The following is a 15867-nucleotide window of genomic DNA, read 5'->3' as shown; positions in this document are numbered from 1 at the left end:
TGAACCACTAGTATTACAAGACTTCATTGAAATTATGATTTCTTTTCTTTTTTAGGGTGTAAACAATGAACTAAAAAAAATCCCTATCACTGTCATCTTAAGGAAATCAATGTATGTGATGATTGTTGTGTGTGCTTTAAACAGATGTCTCTACCCCAGCCTGTGTCCATCTTAGCAGTTTGTGTTTATAGGCGATATATTTGTAAAAACAGAACAAAAAAAAGGTCTATGGTGTAAAAACAATGACTTTTGAAATACTTAAATATTTTACATTTCTCTCTGTGTGTAGAAATGACTTTGGTTGGTGGCCTTTTTGTAAAAAAAAAATATTGTGGCCAGTGGTTCTAAAGACAGGTTTGAGCATGCATTGGGAAACTTGTCACAATTTCACACCAAGAAACACAGCTTTACAACAAATTAATCATTTCAACCTGCTGGGACGTTAAAATATAAATGATTCTTGCAGCATCCTAGAAGCTTTCTAGGTTTTAAAAGTGATGGCATCATCTTTATTCTAAAGCAGTTATATTGTACATATTTGTTATAGTATCTTTCATGCGTTTTGTATTGTAAATTTCTATTGTATTTCTATTTATGTTCTTGCCTGTTGCAGTAGGCCTACTTTGCCTTTATTTTATTTCCTCTTAATATGTTTATTGTATTCAGAAAACACCAAGGCAAATTCATTGTAAGTGAAAACCTACTTGGTAATAGACCTTATTCTGCTACTGGTCATCCCATAGTCTCGCATTGCCAGACCTACCTACACAATGACAATTCTCAAAATACTTTACTTTTATTAAATATGCATCTCTAGTCTCTACCATAAAATCAAATATCATAAAACATTCATAAAATTGCATTAAAAATAGTGAAATTATAATCCTACACTTCTAACGTCCGTCTAAAATGGGATTTAGGCTCTTATAAGAAAACTACAACTCCCTGGAGCAATAAGGACTGCTGTAAAATACCGACATCTGATTGGGTAATCTCAATCCACATGACTGACTTGGACGAATGGCGAAAGACCCATACAGGAAGTCTTACTGTCAGACAAGTGACACAACGTGAAAGTCAAGTCAAAGCAAAACCCTAAAAAATACCATTTAATACGTTGTTTATTGTGTGTTCAAGTTGTCGCGACATGTTGTGCTTTTAGCGGTTTTAGTGCCTCAAAGTGCAGCTTTTATTACGATGTTTCGGGCTGCAGTTAAAACGCTTTCTGTTGCAACAACCACTTCAGTATCTCGGGGAATATTGCTTAGTATTCGACATTATTGTAAGAAGACACCGGCGAAACTAAGAGTGTCCGAAGCCGTTTCAGGTGCAGACTTGGGAGCAAAAGTCAAAGTACAGGTAACATTCACGCCTACTTTTAAAATCTTCTGCTAATTTGTGCTAACAGCTAACGTTATCCTTCAGTAACATGCTGCTTATTTTAGCTAACGTTACACCCAGACTAACGTTAAGTTTTCACTGTATTTAATGAATAAATTAGCTAAATTATAAACCTAATAAACTTGGCTTACGTGCAGTTTAGTGTGCCATATTATTTTCCAAAAACTGAGTGTCCCAAATGATGAGGGTCTTATTTGAGACAGGTTAAGGTTAGGGTAGCACAGGTGGTTTAGCAGGTTCATAATTAATTGAGGACATTGTATGGGGAATTTGGAACACTAAACTGCACGTATACCTTTAAAATATATTACCACAAGATAATTCTTGCAAACAACTTCATATATTTGCCTGACTACTTCTTACTTTAGCACCTAAACCAGGGGATACACCTAACGTTAACTGAATATGTAAACCTTGCAGTATACTTTAGATTAGAGCTGGGCAATATATCAATATTATATCGATATCGTGATATGAGACTAGATATCGTAATATCGTAATATGGCATGGCATGTGTTGTCTTTTTCTGGTTTTAAAGGCTGCATTACAGTAAAGTGATGTCATTTTCTTAACTCACCAGACTGCTGTAACTGTTCTATTATTTGCCTTTACCCACTTAGTCATTATATCCACATTATTGATGATTATTTATCAAACATCTTATTTGCCTTTAACCACTTAGTCATTATATCCACGTTACTGATGATTATTTATCAAAAATCTCATTATGTAAATATTTTGTGAAAGCACCAATAGTCAACACTACAATATTGTTGCGGTATCGATATCGAGGTATTTGGTAAAAAATATTGTGATATTTGATTTTATCCATATCGCCCAGCCCTACTTTAGATGGGGATTTGCTAAACAAATGTCCCCCAAAGATCTGCTATCAAACAGATCATTTACCTGTACCCCAACTAGCGCCTTATGCACCCTGAACTACAGTGGTGGAATGTAATTAGTACATTACTCTTTTAAGTACAATTTTGAGGTATTTGTACTTTACTTGAGTATTTTCCATTTGATGCTACTTTATACTGCCACTACAATTAAAATGCAAATATTGTACTTTTTACTCCATAGTTGCTTTTATAAATCATAAATCAACTAATAAATAACGTATGATGTATTATCATAGGTTAAGTTATCCAGCAGTATATAAGGTAGTTCAAATGTTTTAACCTTTAGCTACAACATATGAGCGTATTAATGCATCAATAATTATAATCCAGATTATGAAATGGGTTAGGGTTGGGTACCGAAACCCGGTTCTGTGGAACTATGGAACCGGTAGGAATCGGACCGGATTAGAACGCAAATTTCGGTTCCTCATTTCGGTTCCACTTAAGGTGTCAACTGAAATATTTTCCCTCTGTTGCTCCGAAACGGACGTGAAAATATCACACTTTCTCTGTAGTCTACCGTTAACTAGCTATCGTAAATGTAGGCTACTTTTAAAATGCCATATTTTCACTCTGGGCTCACCAAAACGGACATAAAAGCATATTAACTATTCACTGCACGTGATCGCTAGTATTACATCTTTGATGTCATTTTTCAGCTTTTCAAGAATCGGTTTAGGAATCGGAATTGTTTTAAAAGTACCGGTTCGGCATCGGAATCGTAAAAATCCAAACGATACCCAACCCTAGAAATGGGCCAATCTGCATAATGAGCACTTTTACTTTTAAAGTGTGGTACCTAAAGTATATTGTAATGCTAACATCTTTTACTTTTACTTAAATAAGATTTGAATGCTGGACTTTTACTTGTAACACTACTACTTCTACTACTACTGAACTATGCTATAGCTATAGTTTGTAGTTTTCACACTGCTTTTTTCACATATGCTTTTTTCCCGATTCGATTATTTCACGATGCATGGGTGTTGATTGGATTTGTATTGCCATTTTCATTAATTCCGATTCTAGAAGTATTGCGATTTGATAGTATTGAGTATTGTGATTTCCTTTTCCTTCTTTAAAGCCACATTGGGTAAGAGTTTCTCCCATCTAGCGGTGAAATTGTATTTGACAACCAACTGAATATTACTTTCTAGCCCCTCCCATTCCAATCGCGTTTTAACTCCTACGGTGGCCGAACCCGAAATTAGCTCTTAGTATCTCCATCGTTTACGTGCAGCTGTTCCAATATTAACTTTGGTCTTGTTTTGCCTGTCACGTTGTCGTTTTAATTCTCTTTTTCGCTTCCCTGGCGAGTAATCCCCTCCTGGCATTCTTTCACCGTGCCACTGAATGTAAAAGGGCTAAAGGCGGAGGTATGTCCCTCTTTGGCTAATGTATTTTAAAGATGGAGGCGCTACATGGCGACCGTCATTCGAGTGACTCGCCTGTATGTATTCTGAATGATTCTGAATGGCAGATTCTACGCTTACGAGAATACTGTGATTAGTTGGTGGAAGTAATTACACATGAATGAGCACATATTTGTGAAAGAACAAAGGGTTTTTTGCTAAGGATCAACAAAAAAATTACACAATGGAGGGTTAACAAAAACAAAAGTTGAATAATACACTATAGACAATATTTCATGAGACCTTTCTAAAAACTAATTGTTTTCTAAAAAAGACGAAAAGTCTGACATTTATTTCATTTGTAAAGAAGAACATAACATAGATTTTCTGCTTTTGCTCTGTTTGGCTGGAAACGGAAATGATGTAGTCGCTGTCAGCGGTACCGTTTAAACAGAAAATATTTAGGTGAATCATTTTGTAAAAAAAAAATCTATTCTAGGGAAAATAATCGATTTTAAAAATCGTCGCAAAACAAATTCCCCACCCCTAACACTTTGATTTCCAAATATAACTGCATATTGATACCACAGTGTATACATTTAGTTGACATTTTATTGAGAAAGAGGAGTGAAATTCTTAAAGCTTTAGTGCGTAACCTTTTGATATTCATAAACGTCCGTTACATTCAAGGCATTGCCAAATGAGTTGCTACAAAGCTAATTAAGACTATCAGCTCCACACAACTCTCTCTGTGTTTCTCAGTATGGCTACGTTCAGAAGATTGTGACGTCCGGTGATTAAAATAGCCCCACATCATCACATCCCCTTCACCATACCTAGAGATTGGCATGGTTTTATTTCAGTTAGCCTAATAGCTGGTTTGATTTGCATTGAGAGATGATTTTATGGAAAGTACCCCATGCCAATCTCTAGGTATGGTGAAGGGGATGTGATGATGTGGGGCTATTTTAATTCCAAAGGCCAAGGGAACTTTATCAGGATGCATAGTATCCTGGATCCATGAAATAACTGGCCTTTAAAAATAAAAATCTGCCTGCCTCTATGGGAATTTAACATAGGGGTGTACTCACTTATGCCCCCTGTATTTTAAGGAAGAACATTTATTTATTTACGATACATTATTCATTCACAAAGACAATTGGTGTCCTTAAAGGTTGGATTTTTCATATTCTTTTTAATTAAGGCATTAAGATCAAATTCCAAAAGATGATTTTTTTTATTCCTCTTTTTTAGTCAACTTTAGCATGGGTTCATAAACTTATGAGCACCACTGTAACTGTGTGGAGGAGGGGTGGGAGTCCGTGCGCGATCACGGAAGGCTTGTATCATGTGGACACGCCGACAGTGTTGTTGTCATTACTTTGAATTCCTCATGGGGGGCGACAGAAACTACGCACTATAGCTTTAAATTACCAACATACTGTATTTCTGTATTAGCAAAAGGAACAGCTAAGTGTAGTTTGACTTGTTTTTCTGTTGCAGGGATGGGTTCGCTCTGTTCGAGCTCAGAAGGCAAATCTCTTCCTGCATGTGAATGATGGGAGCTCACTGCTGTCGCTGCAGGTCGTCGCCAGTTCAGAGCTGAATGATCCGTAGGCACTTCACTTTTTATTTCCAGTACATAATCCTTGACAATACCGTTTTAGGTATAAAGGGTGCACATGCTTAAAATCCACTGACTGTCTTCCACTCTTTTCCCCTTAAATGAAGGTTGCTCACATTTGGTAGTGCTGTTGAAGTCACAGGTACTCTTAGGAAAAGTCCACACCAAAATCAGCCCGTTGAACTGGAAGCGCAACAAATCCATGTAGTTGGAGAATGTAACCCAGTGGTAAGGGAAATACTGACGTTTGACCCACAAACATTTTACTGCCTTTAAATTATACCTCTTCTATGTTAGATAGTATTACTTGTATACAGGGCCACTAAAACTCAGCAAATGTGCAATATCTTAGCCATTTTACTGTTTGTATAGGTCACAGCAAGTATATATGTATTTATTTATAATATATATTTGTATTTTTCTTTATTTTCTTCTTGGATTTGTGAGTGCACTGTTGGGATTGCTACTTAATTTTTGTTATACAGTTTTGTTCAATGACAATAAAGGAATTATATTTCATTCTAACTTTGTATCTGGTCATTGTATAGGAAATGTCATTAAATAGTGTCGCTTTGTCTTCTTGTTTTAGGATTTTCCCTTCAAAATCAAAGAGAGACACGGCCTCGAGTACATTCGCCAGTTTCCTCATCTCAGGTGTAGAACAAATGCATTCAGCTCCCTGTTGAGAATACGCAGTGAGGCCGCTACTGCAGTTCACTCATATTTCAAGGTGAGAACGTCAGTGAGGGAGTTCTTAAAGTGCTCATATTATGAAAAAAATCACTTTTTCTGGGATTTGGAGTGTTATTTTGTGTCTCTGGTGCTTCCACACGCATACAAACTTGGAAAAAAAACATCCATGCTGTTTTGAGTGCGATACGGGTTTCTGAATGTGTCCTGCCTTCAGTCTCCGGGTGAGCTGTTCAAAATCGGCACGGCTTTTTACGTCCCTAGCCGAAACGAGGTGGCTAACCGTAGCATGCTAGCGCTAGCCTGCTAGCTCGTTCTGAATGGCAAAACACTGCTACAACACACACTAGTTCACCATAATCTACAAAAGAACTACTTACATGTCCCTATTCTGCAGGTCCATCCATCCATCCATCCATCTTCGTCCGCTTATCCGGTATCGGGTCGCGGGGGTAGCAGCTCCAGCAGGGGACCCCAAACTTCCCTTTCCCGAGCCACATTAACCAGCTCTGACTGGGGGATCCCGAGGTGTTCCCAGGCCAGGTTGGAGATATAATCCCTCCACCTAGTCCTGGGTCTTCCCCGAGGCCTCTTCCCAGCTGGCCGTGCCTGGAACACCTCCCTAGGGAGGCGCCCAGGGGGCATCCTTACCAGATGCCCGAACCACCTCAACTGGCTCCTTTCAATGCGAAGGAGCAGCGGCTCTACTCCGAGCTCCTCACGGATGACTGTGCTTCTCACCCTATCTCTAAGGGAGACGCCAGCCACCCTCCTGAGGAAACCCATTTCGGCCGCTTGTACCCTGGATCTCGTTCTTTCGGTCATGACCCAGCCTTCATGACCATAGGTGAGGGTAGGAACGAAAACTGACCAGTAGATTGAGAGCTTTGCCTTCTGGCTCAGCTCTCTTTTCGTCACAACGGTACGATAAATTGAATGTAATACCGCACCCGCTGCGCCGATTCTCCGACCAATCTCCCGCTCCATTGTCCCCTCACTTGCGAACAAGACCCCAAGGTACTTGAACTCCTTCACTTGGGGTAAGGACTCATTCCCTACCTGGAGAAGGCACTCCATCGGTTTCTCCATTCTGCAGGTATTCCACGCAAAGTTGGAAGTGCGCCCTTGTTTAGAAGAAGTCTCCCGGCTAATCCTGCCTTGTACTACTGAAGTTGTAGAAACAAACAGCTAGCTAGGTACTGAGCGTGTGCGACTGCCAACAAAGAACAGCAGTGAGAGGTCTCACTCTGTAGCTAAAACAGAGACCTGAACACAGGGTGAAAAGAGGAGCTGCAGCAATGTGCAGTACAACAAAAATATGGTAATTTTGAAAATTAAACCATGTAAACCTATTCTGATACAACCTCAAAATACAATTATGAACCTGAAAATGAGCATAATATGGCCACTTTAATAGAATGCAGAGCAGGACATTTTTGTATTTATTTTTTCCAGGAAAATGGCTTTGTGCAAATTCACACTCCAGTCATCACCTCAAATGACTGTGAAGGGGCAGGGGAGCTCTTTCAGGTTGAGGTGAGTATCTACACATGTATTTATAAATGTTTTTTAAAGTGAAGGTCCCATGCTATAGACCAGGGGTCAACAACTGGCGGACTCCAGTCCAAAACCGGACCGCGAGAGGCTTCCATCCGGACCGCAAAGCTTTTTGACACAATCGGGAAATATATATAAGTTATATGCATATTTATCTTGTTGCTAAAGGAATTTTGAACAGACAGAACAAGGCCAGAGACCTGTATGGGTCTACAAAGCTGGCCTCATTCTGCCTGTTCAAAATGGCCTGCGACTGTTTGTTTGGCATGGGTGTGCCTCATTTGCATGGAGTCTGTTGCGATTGTCTATTAGTTATTTAATTGTTTATTTAGATAGGGACAGTGCATATTAATGGACATCAGTACAAGTACACAATGTAAATATGCTAGAGTTAGCACCATAGCTAATTTTCATCTATTGTCCCCAGGCAGATACATAAAAAGAAAAACATAAAAAACAGTAACAAACATGCAACACCCTCATAGTTTGAGAGGCAAGACAAACACTAACAACAGTCAAGACAAAATACAACAGAACATGTGATTGTCACACATAGTGAAATGTGTGAGGCAGTTAAAAGTGAGTGCAGCCTTGGTTTTCTAAAAGCCAGAATTTTAAATGCCACTATGAAACTAGACACAGACACCTCGAGGAAACTTACCCACAGCAGTCTGAGGTGAGGATGTGGAAAATCAATGTGCTCAAAGCCCAATATGAGTGATCTACACCAGCCTTCACTCTCTCACAGCGCAACAGCGGGCGGATGAGTGCTTGCTGAGAATACAGTGGATTTTAGGACAACATAAAAATCTCTACCAATGGATAAATGGTAAAGGAGTGCATCTATTATTAGTGGCAATGCCCAGCTTTTGTTATCTGTGAGATTTTACAATGCAGAGAGGAAAGATTTTTGTGAGAACATCTTACTGTAGGTGTCACAGCTCTTACAACACATACCACAGAGAGGGATCAGCCTGAAAAATGTCCATGTGTCCATGAATGATCTTATGGATTTGATTTTGTGATTTTTTTTTTTTTTTAAGCTAGGAAGTTTGTGCTTCTATTTTTAAGCGATTATTAAGCTCAGGTCAGCTTAAAAACAGCACTTTATTTAGTTTCCCTTTGAGGAGGTTTTATTTGTATTGACTGAAAGGAAGATTTGCAAAGCAAACTTAGATATGGTTTATGGCACTTTGTTTTTCATTTCATCAGCCTGTTTGAGTTTATTAATGATTTTGCATTTTACCAAAAAGCTTTAACAAAGCAGCCTGAAAGACAGTAGAGAGAAGTGTTCTATCCTTTTGTTAAGTTATCCCCAAAACATGTTACTGTAAAACTAAAAACATTGTAGGCTACATTGTTCAAAAAAACGTTAACTAAACTGATTCCTTTAGTACTTGTAGATATCGAAATGTTCGGACCTCAGCAGGGGCGCAATGTCGACTTACTGGACCTCTTGCAATTTAAGTTGAATACCCCTGCTATAGACCAGTGTTTCTCAAATGGGGGTACGCTACACCTAGGGGTACACCTAAGTACTGCAGGGGGTACGGGAGATTTTTTGCAAAATGAAAATTGAAAATGATGTCATACAAAATTCCTAAAATAATGATACTATAATAATGAATGAATTAAGTGATTGATTGTAAACATTTGAAATGTAGGATTTAAATGTTTTTTTTCAGTTACAAGGTTGTTGTTTAGTACATCTATCACTGCCGACACCGTATTTTACCTCTTCATATACACTTTTTTTCTACCAAAATTGTTTCGTGCTGGTCACGTGGTGCTTGGCTTAAAGGAACACGCCGACTTATTGGGACTTTGTCTTATTCACCGTATCCCCCAGAGTTAGATAAGTCCATACATACCCTTCTCATCTCCGTGCGTGTTGTAACATACCGTATACATACTGGGAACTATATTCTCAGAAGGTGAAGCACTGCTACTTGGGCGGAGTGATTAGTGCAACACCTGAAAAGCACCGCTGTTCCCCTTCTCAGGTGCTGCGAGCAAATCACTCCGCCCAAGTAGCAGTGCTTCGCCTTCCGAGAATATAGTTCCCAATATGTATACGGTTAGAAGATGGCTGTGTCTCATGTGACCTTGTTATTTGTACACGCTGTGACTATACAAATCACAACATGTAAATAGGAAAATGTTGGCGTTATTTTGTCACTTATTGGGAGCAGTAGGCTAGATGGAGCCGGTTACCTCCAGGATCTGTGCTAAGCTAGGCTAGCGGTGGGGGCGTCAGACAGAGTTACGACACGCACGGAGATGAGAAGGGTATGTATGGACTTATCTAACTCTGGGGGATACGCTGAATAAGCTAAAGTCCCAATAAGTCGTGTTCCTTTAAACAAAAAAAAAAAAAACAATTCAAAGAGGTACATTATTGAAAAAAGTTTGAAAACCACTGTTATAGACATAACAGTATTTTAGATTTCTGTGAATCCTGTATGTAGATGGGTTAGATATGTAGATGGTGCCGCCTCCAGTGTGTAACTGTCAATCAAAGCTGTGATGTGAACAGAAGGATTAACGACATTGTTTGAATTTGTCAGCCGTCGGGCCCACAGAATGAAGAAGAGGAGAACTTTTTCTCTGTCCCAGCCTTCCTGACTGTGTCTGGTCAGCTTCATTTGGAAGTGATGTCAGGGTGAGATAAACTTACATGAATATAACTTCTCGTGATTTATAAAATTCACATATCCTACTATGTATGTTCAGCCTCACAAAGTAAGAGACAGACACGTGCACATACACGGAAGAACATTTCTAATTATGCCGTGTCTCTCTCCCAGGGCTTTTTCTAGAGTCTACACATTCGGGCCAACTTTTCGTGCAGAGAACTCCCAAAGCAGACGCCACCTGGCTGAGTTTTACATGGTGGAGGCCGAGGTCTCCTTCACACAGTCCTTAGAGGATCTCACCAAGGTACGTTATGCTGTTGTCCTAAAGGTTATCAAAGTAACCCGATAACTTTTCACTCAACTTATTTCTTTTGCATACAATCAATTGATTACTTACCTTTCTGAAAACCATTGGTTTCTGTTCATTTTAACAAGCTATGAAAATAAACTTCCAGGATTTGAAGTGTATTGATATGTGCTGGTACTATATAAACTTGGGCTGTCAATCGATTTTTATTCGCAATTAATCGCACGAGTGTCCTAGTTAACTCGTGATTAATCACACATTAATCACGCATTTTTTTTATCTGTTCTAAATGTGAAAAGGGATACTTTCTCAAGTTTTTAGTGCTCAAGCATTTGAGACCGGATGTAACTCAGTTCACATCGACAGTACACGCAAATAACTTCTTACACTGTGGTCTTGTGGAGAGAACCATCTGGAAGGGCTTTGGAACTCAACTTGCCATTCAAAATACCCTTTTATTTTACCTCTTATTATTATTATTATTATTAGCCATCCACCCCCGTTCATGGATGTATAGTAAGACCCGTAAGACCTGCTCCCGTTCCGCCGTCTCATGTCCGCTGCAGACAGCGAAATCACAGAATGGGCCTGCGTAGTGGCATTGAAAGGAATTTGTGTTAACTCATTATTAACACGTTCATTTTGACAGTCCCTAATATAAACAGAAGGGTTTTTTTTCTATCATTTTGTCATCTTTATTTTCCCTCAAAGTTGCTTTGCAAACTTGTAAAGGAGAGACTAAGTAGCATTAAAGTTGTCTGGTATTCTTGGATAAAAACGCAGTCGTCACAGACTTGGATCTTGGATGAAGTGAACTAATGTCACATCATATCAATTTCTGTGTAATGAAGTTCAAATGTTCCACTTGCCTTATGTGACTTTTAAAGTTGCCCTTATGCACAGGTGCCCCGGAAAGCTTTAATTATTAAATTGGGCCCTGGTCTTTAGGTCATGGAGGACATGTTCAGATCTGCCACGGAGCATGTCTTGGCTCACTGTGCCGAGGACGTGGATTTGTTTCACAAGCATGTGACTCCTGGACACCGGGTGAGTCCTGAAGGACGCTTATTTAACTTGGGTACATAACCTGACTCCTTATACCAACCGGCCACAACTGCATGGGATTTCATTATTATCTCAACTTACATTTCTCTCCTATTGCATCCATACACTCTTAGGTCACTGTAGAAGCTATGCTGAAGAAGAGATTCCCTGCGTAAGTCTGTATTTTTCCAAAAATAGCATATACAATTATATCAGCTAAAGAATAAAGTCCAGGCCTTGAATGATTGATACTATCTCAATCTACCTTCAGGATTACCTACAGTGAAGCTATAGACATCCTAAACCGCAGCTCTGAGAAATTTGCCTTCCCAACAGACGTAAGTACCGATGTTTTATTTTCTCTTTGTTATGGGCAGACTTAATACAGGGTTCCCGCGGGGTCTTAAGAAGTCTAAAAAAGTCTGGTAGTATTATGTTCTGGGTCTTAAATCATCTTGAACAAGTCTTAATTTTCTTACGTCCATGTAACGCTACCTCTAATGCTCATTGAAATGCTCCCGCAGCGCTTTAGAATGCTTTTTATTTTTTATTCCCTTGTAGTCCTTTCTTTCGCTACTCCATATATAATTTGCTGTATTACAACTACAAATGAGACCAACATGCAACTTATATCGTAGCCAATCAGCTTTCCTGTTTTTGGCGGGAGTCTCTTTGGGATTGTACTATGACATAAAACGGATTTTATTCTTTGGCTATGGCTATACTTGGCTTGAAAAAAAACTGCATTTAGGGTAGGGCTCGGTTAAAGCCAAGTTGCTAACATTGTATTTGAAGCCTACTGCTTCTTATGCAAGAAAGCGATTTGAACTGGGAAGGGGTACTTGGGTGTACGGGCCATTGACTGTAAAGTCTATGATACGGGCGCTGGAGTCTCATGCAAAAAGTGAGGAACATCTAACTGCTGTGAAGGGTCTCCACCCCCTGGCGGCCCCAGCCCCGGCCCCAGCAACTACCATCAACCTGCCTAGGCCAGACCCACACAGCAGCTCCGCAACTCCCGTAAGCAACCTCCATGTCGCTTTTGTTCAATTTGAATACATTAATTTACTTTGCAAGTAATTTTGTGCACTCTGCACATTTTTTTTAATGTTGTGATACAAGCGCTTAAATTTCATTCATAATGGTCTTAAAAACAGGGTTTCCTGTTGTGTGACACAGTATGGGAGAATCTACAGGATACCTCCAAAAACCCTGATCACCAATTAATACGTACACAGAATGTATCTTACTCCAAGAAAACGTCATGCTACGAAAATCATCCCATCCCCTAATTGTGACATATGTACACTTGATGTCTCAGGGTCATTTATACATATGTTTTGGGAGTGTCCCAATGTGTTTGCCTTTTGGAGACATGTATGTCTCACTTTTAGTGATCTGCTTGGAGTTAATATTCCACTGTCACCGACCTTGCTTTTACTTAATGATGTATGCTATGGGCTGGTCTCACTGCAGCAAAGAAAACGTTGGCTTTGCGATGGCAGCCGCCTCACACATTGTCGTGGCAGCAGTGGGCCAACTCTTTTCTAGACATAGGCCCTGTTTACACGAGAACGCTCGCGGGTGAAAACGTAAATATATTTTATCAGATGTGCCTTTCGTTTAGACGGCAATGGCGTTTTTGGGGCTAAAAAACGCAAAAAAGTGAAACAACCTTAAAAAATGTTTGCGTTTTTACCCTTTAGATGGGAACGCGACGGTGGAGCGTTTTTAAAATTTCCAGTCTGGAGGGTGGTTTCACTTTTTTTGCGTTTTTAAGCCCCAAAAACGCTGTTGCCGTCTAAACGAAAGGCACATCAGATAAAATATTTTTACGTTTCACCCGCGAGCGTTCTCGTGTAAACAGGGCCTAATTCTGTGGTGTCTGTGGTTCTGGGGAGTTCTTTCTTTCGCTTGTACAAATTATTATTACTCTGTGTCGCTTTTATTCAATTTGAATACATTTATTTACTTTGCAGGTACGTTTGCACATTGTTGCAGTTTTACGTCGTGATATAAATCTTAAATTTCATTCATAAAGGTCTTAAAAAGGTGTTTAAAAAGTCTTAAATTTGACTTGGTAAAACCTGCAGAAACCCTGTAATATCTACTGTATTTTTTGCTACAAACACTATCATTCCACAGAGCTCCACATTGACTTTAGCTCTTCTTTTCTCCAGTGGGGTTGTGACCTGCAGACAGAACATGAGAAGTACCTGGTGAAACATTGTGGCAACATACCAGTCTTTGTCACTGATTATCCTTACGATCTCAAGCCCTTTTACGCAAGAGACAACCAGGATCATCCTGAGCATACAGTAAGACGTGGTTACACTGTTCAAAATGCTGGGTGAATCAATGATTTAGCCACTCAGTTCCCTCCTTGTAATGTCAGTTATCACAGCGATTTGCATATCTACGCTGACGCCGGCTCTGGTTTGTGTGCAGGCAGCTGCAGTGGACCTTCTGGTGCCAGGAGTCGGAGAGCTGTGTGGGGGCTCGCTGAGAGAGGAGAGGCTGGATCTGCTGAGGGCTCGGCTGGAAGAGTAAGAACACATACTCCAGGGGTCGTGGAAGGCCCCTGCTAATATATTTACACTATTTGCTTAATTGCTTCAAATATAGTTGTATTTTTAATCCATTGAGATCAAGCATAATCCCACTAATGTCACCGCGCTAGCTGGCGCATTTCCTGCAGTGGCTGTTTCAAATAAAAAAATGTTTTCTATACAACCTTCCACAACAACAACAACGACATCTTTTCTGCACTCTTGCCACCTCACAGGGCAACAGTGTGCAGAGAGTAGATTGAAGATTTCAGCTGATTAAATCCAGACTAACTTCTTCAGTTATGTGTTAGCAGGTTTTTAAGCCCCCTGACTCACCACACATATGTAAAAGTAAAACTAGGATACAAACTAGGATACATTGACATATATATTGAATATACACAAAGTATCTTACCAGAAAATTACTTTGGTAGAAGTTAAAGTCGCCTTTTAGAAGATAACTTGAGTCAGAGTCTTACAGTATCTGATATGTATTGTACTTAAGTATCAAAAGTCATTTTCTGATGTTAAATGAAATTGATAATTAGAAGATTGTGAACTTGGGGCTGGGCGATATGGAGAAAATCAAATATCACAATATTCTTGACTGAATACCTCGATATCGATACCGCAACGATATTGTAGTGTTGACTATTGGTGCTTTCACAAAATATTTACACAATAATATTTTTGATAAATAATCATCAGTAATGTGGATATAATGACTAAGTGGGTAAAGGAAAATAATAGAACAGTTACAACAGTCTGGTAAACTCATAAAATGACATCACTTTACTGTAATGCAGCCTTTAAAACCAGGAAAAGACAACACTTATGCCATATTACGATATTACAGTATACAAAATCTAAGACGATATCTAGTCTCATATCACGATATCGATATAATATCGATATATTGCCCAGCTCTAGCCCTAGGTGCTGGTCAATGTATCTGTTGCTCTTGAGTTCAACCCTAATATGCACAGTCCCTGTTCTGAATGTCGAACCCTGAAATAGAAGAGAATACTAAGTAAATATTAAGTTAGTTTTGTTATTTGTACATGGTTTGAAAACACACCAGCGTGATGCTAGAGAGGATTGGCTTTTGTGTTGCGTCTTGACTTTGTGTTTTGACCAGAGGATCTTACATTCATTATCATTCTTTCCCAGGGCTGGATTGGAAGACACCTACAGCTGGTAAAAAAAACACACACACATTTCCATGAACAGCATTTAAATAGGAACAACACACCAACAGAGTGGTGTCTGTACTTACATTTGTATTTATTTGCAGGTATCTGGATCTGAGGCGTTTTGGCTCCGTCCCTCACGGCGGCTTTGGACTGGGATTTGAGCGATATTTGCAATGCATTCTCGGTGTTGACAACATAAAAGATGTGATTCCTTTCCCTCGCTTTTCTCATTCTTGTCTTCTATAAAACACAGTTCCAGCCTAGTAGATCTTTTATAAGTCTGTATTTGCTGTCTATCAAACATCAAATAAATATGATATTTAACATTGATTAAGTTTGAATTGGTTTATTGGTGTTTACAAGCCATTAGTTCTTTTATAATGTCTCTGCACCTGCAATATGAAAATAAGCACTGGTATGTGAGATGACTGTCCCAATTGAATTGAATTTTAATCTCATCAGTTGTGCATCACTTTTCTACAACTAAGTATGATAAGGAGTTTCATTCATCCACTTCTCAGTGAAGTGTTTAGTTCCATTAAATCATATATATTGCACCTGTACCAACTTCCATTTCAAATCAATGTTGCTTTTCACAACAACTGACAG

At 39.3% G+C, this 15867-nt stretch overlaps 1 protein-coding gene across 1 annotated transcript; it reads left to right on the top strand.

Annotated features, from left to right (window-relative positions):
* Positions 1 to 1005: 1005 nt before the first annotated feature.
* Positions 1006 to 15588, top strand: nars2 (asparaginyl-tRNA synthetase 2, mitochondrial). Its single transcript, XM_031297523.2, has 14 exons — positions 1006 to 1359; positions 5162 to 5271; positions 5390 to 5510; positions 5872 to 6012; positions 7428 to 7508; positions 10097 to 10191; positions 10337 to 10469; positions 11421 to 11519; positions 11651 to 11688; positions 11788 to 11854; positions 13697 to 13834; positions 13965 to 14062; positions 15236 to 15262; positions 15360 to 15588. Exons 1-14 carry the CDS (start codon positions 1198 to 1200, stop codon positions 15502 to 15504), a joined length of 1455 nt encoding a protein of 484 aa, XP_031153383.1. The 5' UTR covers positions 1006 to 1197; the 3' UTR covers positions 15505 to 15588.
* The last annotated feature ends 279 nt before the right edge of the window (positions 15589 to 15867 follow it).

The sequence above is a fragment of the Sander lucioperca genome, chromosome 5 (genome assembly GCF_008315115.2).
Source record: "Sander lucioperca isolate FBNREF2018 chromosome 5, SLUC_FBN_1.2, whole genome shotgun sequence".
In the NCBI taxonomy this organism is placed as follows: domain Eukaryota; kingdom Metazoa; phylum Chordata; class Actinopteri; order Perciformes; family Percidae; genus Sander; species Sander lucioperca.
The sequence above is the reverse complement of the archived record's forward strand: the minus strand, read 5'-3'. Positions and strand labels throughout refer to the sequence as shown.